At 45.7% G+C, this 5,888-nt stretch overlaps 1 protein-coding gene across 1 annotated transcript; it reads right to left on the reverse strand.

Moving 5' to 3' along the window:
• Positions 1–1,884: 1,884 nt before the first annotated feature.
• LOC147007872 (uncharacterized) lies at positions 1,885–5,596 on the reverse strand. Its single transcript, XM_085866256.1, has 4 exons — positions 5,564–5,596; positions 4,164–4,767; positions 3,133–3,256; positions 1,885–2,746 (listed from the first exon to the last, which is right to left on the reverse strand). The coding sequence occupies exons 1-4, from the start codon at positions 5,594–5,596 to the stop codon at positions 2,680–2,682; spliced, it is 828 nt and encodes a 275-aa protein (XP_085722382.1). The 3' UTR covers positions 1,885–2,679.
• Between the last annotated feature and the right edge of the window lie 292 nt (positions 5,597–5,888).

Genomic DNA, 5,888 nt, shown 5'->3' on the forward strand with positions numbered 1-5,888 from the left:
CCGCTACGCCCAATCACGTTCTCCTGTAATAACACGTCATGTTCAAAAGACGAGGATGCCAGTGGACTCGGGGTGTGTATGGCAACATTCCACAAAGTTAGGATGGTTACTTCCATCTTGCCGATACCATCGTGAGCAGGTTTATCCAGGATAATATATCGATATATATATATATATACACACATGTACAATTATAATCCGCTGTCCAACCGACAGCAATCTGGCAAGGCCAAAGATGGCGGGTTATGTGTGTTGGTGAATTTGAATTGGACCAAAGATTTTATGGAACCTCAATGGTGTTGTTCCAAGGGCGTGGAGGAACTGACGGTGTCATTCCGACCCCACTTCCTCATATCCAGTAGATACATTAATGTGCTGTGAACTTGTTAAACATTTTAACCACGCCGAGTAACTATAAAACGACACGTAACCTGATAGTCTGAGTGAACACGTCACATGTACGGATGATTTACTGAAACTGGTCGGTTTTCACAAATCTATTCGAAATCCCCTCCGTGATCGCTCATGCACACACGAGCAAGCTGACAACCGGTCAGAAAAGATGTGCGGTGATCCTCTTTATGCAATAGAAATTATTTTAGGTGTGCAGGCAAAAATGTTTACGGAGTGCTTAACGAAGCCACCATTTTGAGATATCCGGTTCACAGACAAACAGACAGACAAACAGGCAGACAAGGGTGAAAACATAACCTCTGCCCACTTTCATTGGCGAGATAACAACAATCATGTTAATAGCATAATAATATTAACATAAAAAACAAAATAATGATTGCAATAAAATGAACGATAATAATGAAAATAGCATGACCCTAGCGGCCGCTCTTCGTCGGGAGTTGACGTTTTTCGTTGTTGAAAGAAGCTAATTATTTCAATTGTTGCCAGGGCAAACCACCAATTGTTACCGACAGTGATGTCACAGATCAGAGACAAACTCTTCTTCCTCTATCATATTCAGCACAAGTCTGCGGGTGAGCATCATTGGCTGAGTATGAGGATGTGCCGCTGATGCAATGCCCTCTGTAGGTTTGGGCAGGAATTTAGAATCTGCCCATGGTGCTGGCGATGCGTCGCCTCCTCTTTGCAAAGGACACCGTGGGATCTTTAACCTCCACCAACTAATGCCGGCAACAAATGACACTTGCAACCTCAATACAACCAATTACTCGAAAGTTAACAACCGGCCGAGGCCTCCTTTTTGGACTGCTGAACAGCGACTCAGCTACACAAAGCAGCAGTTTAAATGGTGAAAACGAATTCACCAGAGAAAGCATCTGAACAAACAGAAAAATCAAAAGAAGACTCCCCCTGCAGAGAAAAAAGCCAACAACACCTGGTGTTCCCAGGTAGTCTCCCATCCAGGTACTAACCAGGCCTGAGACTGTTTAGCTTTTCAAGATGAGATGAGATCAGGCATGTTCAGGGTGGTATGGTCTGAGGGTGGCATCTCTGAGAATCCTCTAAAAGGATTGATCATGTTCACCAAGTGGGAGTCTCACACACTTTGTATGAATCTTTAAAATATTTATTTCAACCACGATCTTCCTTTTCAATGAAGCACCCTTTGATTATTTCCAATTCCTTCATGGTGACACCATATTAAAAGCATGAAGATGGGGCTTCGCCTCAAAGGGAAGAAGAATGATATATTCGGTTGTTACTTGTTCAATTTTAACAAAACTTGATGGGGGGCGGGGGGCGGGGTTCGGCATAATATGACGGAGATTGCAACAACTTAATTTTCTCCCTCCCCAAGGATGTTTTCTGCCTTGGACGAACACCATGTTAATGTGTATAAAGTTTTTAAATATATAAAATAATTTTTAAAAATCAAGGGGTGTGTCCAAGTTTAAAAAAAAAGCTATTTTAAAATAAAGGGGTGTGTGCAAGGGAAAAATAAAAATATTTAAATAAATTAATGGGTGCAAAACCATCATGCCAGGGATACAGAGGTTTAAATAAAGGGGTGTGTGCAAGGAAAAAATAAAAAATATTTAAATAAATTAAAGGGTGCAAAGCCATCATGCCAGGGTTGTGGAGGTGGTGACAAAAAGCCGGCCACAGATGTCCAAACATGTCCGCAGCACAGTTGACACATGCGCATTGAAAGTCACATCTGTCAGTGTCAAAACCGATCAGCTCTTCAAGTTATTTTGGAGTCGTGTTCGCGTGACTTGGTGAGTTCGTAACGACACATTTAAACGATAAATGTGGAATTTGAAGTCCTGATGAGAACGACGGGCCTTGAGCACAGACTATTCCGAGATGGGCTGGTTGGAGCGGAGCAGGGTCGTTGTGCGGTGGTTGGAGAAGTTGAGGAAACTGACACTGCAAGAACTAACCCAGGCCAGGAATAGCAGACGGTGTGTAATTCTGTGGCCGAATTGTCAAGGTCCACAAAAACAAACAAACGGGTGAAGGACCGAGACGTCAACGTTTGGAGCACCTGAAAATGAGGTCGTCTTGGGTAACGACACCCACAGCCCGAGATATGTGTCAAAGTAAGAATCGGCTCACTGCTGTGCAAACCACACAAAATAAATTGCAGAACGTTCTTCTCCATCAAAGGTACTCAACACCCATTCATTTGTAATTTCCATGTCGGCAAAAGTGACGCGCGCGGCAGAACTATCCCTGTGGTCTTCCACACGAGGTCGCCATTCAGTACGGAGCAGCACAGGGGTGGTTCCTCACGTGCCGGGTGAAATAATCCGATCTTGAGAAAGACCTGGACACCGAGGAGATAGCAACAACAACAGCAAGAAGTCAACAAATGTGACAATTTATGAGCAACATGGCAACCCATGTTGAAAAAAGGTTCAATTGATAGGCAACACAGTAGTTCCGCACACTCAAGAGGAAGACCGCAGCATCAGTTGACGATATCACCTTTCACCTGCAGTGCAATTGGAATAAAACTACAACACTTCCTTCCGACACGCGTGTCGAGGTGAAATACCATGGCTTAAGATAAAATTGGCGGAAGGGACATGCACAAAGGCCTGGTGTTGGCTTCACGGTCAAGGTGGCTGAAAGGTGTGGCAGAAACGGTGTGACGGAGAGGGAGGAAAGGTGTGGCGGAAACGACGCGAACGACTACGTTTGCTGCCATACCTGCCGCAGTTTGCACACTTGTACGGCTTCGCTCCGGTATGCTTGCGATTGTGTCGCTTGAGCTCATGATTACGAGGGAACCGCCGCTCACAGCCTTTCCACAAGCACTTGTACGGTTTCTCACCTGCGGCGGGAGGGATGGAGAGAGAACCAGTGGATTAACGTCTGCTCCGATGACAGCAAGCCTGCACAATCGACCTGCGTGCAGGTGTGTGATGCCGTCACATTCCAAAGCTTGGGTTGTATCCCCGACAGCAGGCCTGATGGCTGACAATGGGAAAAAAGTTTCCTGGCATTGTTTTTTCCGAGTGAGGAATGCCTGTCGGCTTGTTGTTGGGACCGATGAACGCTGCCCCAAATATTAAGACAAATCAAAACGGATCATCGACCAACTGTACAGCAGTTATTGGCTCAGCAGTTTTCAACGCCGTTTTACTTATGACGTCACTGCAACTAATGTTGCATGCATCAACTTCTCTGAGGCTTTATGGAACCTCCAATCTGGAACCAGATGTCAATAGCCGTCTGAAACAAGGGGTAGCACTTCCTGGTTCAGACAATTTCTCTTAAACTGATGTTTCTGATGAAATGTAGAACCACAAGCTGCCTTGTCTGGGTTCGATTCCGGACCAGAAGATAAATAGTCCGAAATTTGCGCTTCGCACGCATCACAAAGTGTGCCGTCCCTCTGATGGACGTTGAGCCCGGTTGCCCACCTGCTCGTCGACGTTTAATCCCATGGTGTGTTGAATGAAGAGTAGGTGAGTTATCTAGCCGGCACCTTGAACAGATTACAAATCTCCAACCTGCAGGGTGAACTGCAGCAATGGCACAGCCACGCTCCCGAGCAACGACGGTTCGAGCAGCTACGCGCTGCATACGAAGAGAGAGGGACAGGAAGAATATGAAGAAGGAAGCTTGCAACAGGGAGGTGTCATCACCCTCGTTGAACAATAATAAAATAATTTCATAATTTTTAGATTTTTTAAACTCGGAAATCACAGCAACCATTGCGAGTTGAGTCCTCGTACCCGTGTGTGTGCGCACATGTGCCTTGATGTGCGAACTGTTGGTGTAGACTTTGCAGCACCCACTGAATAAACAAAGATAGATGTACTTCTTGTCGTCCAGTGAGTCATCAGTGCCATTCTGTCCAAGCTTCCCATATTTGTGGCCTAATTGCTTGATAACGGGCCATCCCGAAGCTTCCTGCAACTTGGGCCTGGCTTGTGTCTCGGGCTCAGGAGATGAAGGTGGTGTCAAGTTTGATGCCTCGTTCAACTGCTCGACGCTACTCTCCGGGACCAGTGGGGCCAAAGCTCCTGGCACAACTGTCCGTGGAGGAGGTGGAATAGCAGCCATCGCCTCGACACCGACTCCCAAGGGTCCACTCCCCCAAGGAACACCATCCCAAGTTGTGACTACAAGAAACTCCAAAGGAACCACATTCGTGACCATCTCCTGGGTCGCCAGGTCTGGGGAAACGATTCCTTGGGTCAGAGGCTGTCCTAGCCCCTCAGATTCGACATAAGCCGCCAAAAACCTCTGCAAGGCCCCACTGTCCTCCTCCTTGATACCCGTTACATCCTTGTCGCTGGGCTTAATCTGCAGGTATCGTTCCATTTCAAGGCACACCTGTGGCGAAACAGGACGAAGGGTTCCATAAAGTTTCACACGGACTTGGATCACTATCCCATTTCAGTGAAAGTAGCAGTTATTACCATGGCAATCTGAATATCATTTTAGTAAAAAATTCAATACAAATTTGCTGTTTTAATGAAATGATCAACAACAACAACAACAACAAACAGCTAAACTTTTAAAGCACAACAAGCAATGTTTATCCCATGTTGGGTGGACATGTTGGGTGTGTGACGAGGAAGAATTGATTGAATTTTGCTGAAGATCCGAATCTCGATCTTGATTCAATAATTAATTATTTTTCAAAGCGATTCTTCACCATCGAGAGATTGGGCTAAAAACGCAACACAGCACGATATCTCAAAAAAGTTGTGCACGGACTTGGATGAAACTTGGTGGACGTGTTGGGTGTGTGACGAGGAAGAATTGATTGAATTTTGGTGAAGATCCGAATTCGGATGAGGATTATTTAATTTTTTAAGTGATTCTTCCCCATTGTGAGATAGGTTCTGAATATGATAGACAGCAGGATCTTTCAATAATTTAGTTATCCTGACAAGTTATATTGTTGCGGGGCCAGGTATTGGTGGCGAGCACGACCGCTTGAGGGAACAGTAGAGTCAGCTCCACCGAACACACTGGAATTGAGGTCGTGCCTTTTGGATAAGTCCGATAAGTCCCTTACTGGACCATGAATCGCCAATAATCCGACCGCGTGGGGTAGGGTCAATTTTCCAAACTTCAATATACCTAATTACCCACGCGGACAAAGCTACCGGGGAATTCACACCCTCATTGGGCAGAGAGAACGCTCTAAGCCCATATTTACAGCCAAGCCAGAACGAACCGCTTGTGCCCATATTTGGGGTAAGCAGGCCCGTAGCCAGGGCTCAGTATTAAGGGGGGGCATATGAACTGGATGGGGAGGGGCACAATTGTTATATTTAATATTTTTGATAACCCGGTATACTATTGTATTCATGCAGCATTGACACATCTATACTGAGGTTGCCGTCTCTCGTTTGGCTGCTTTTCTGTCTGTGAGCGAATAAACTGCTTTGCAACCACACACTCCGTTTCACTGATGGTTGACTTTGTTGATGTCATGATGTGCT

This window comes from Eptatretus burgeri, chromosome 24, assembly GCF_056783735.1.
Source record: "Eptatretus burgeri isolate ZD-2024b chromosome 24, Ebu_testis_v1, whole genome shotgun sequence".
In the NCBI taxonomy this organism is placed as follows: domain Eukaryota; kingdom Metazoa; phylum Chordata; class Myxini; order Myxiniformes; family Myxinidae; genus Eptatretus; species Eptatretus burgeri.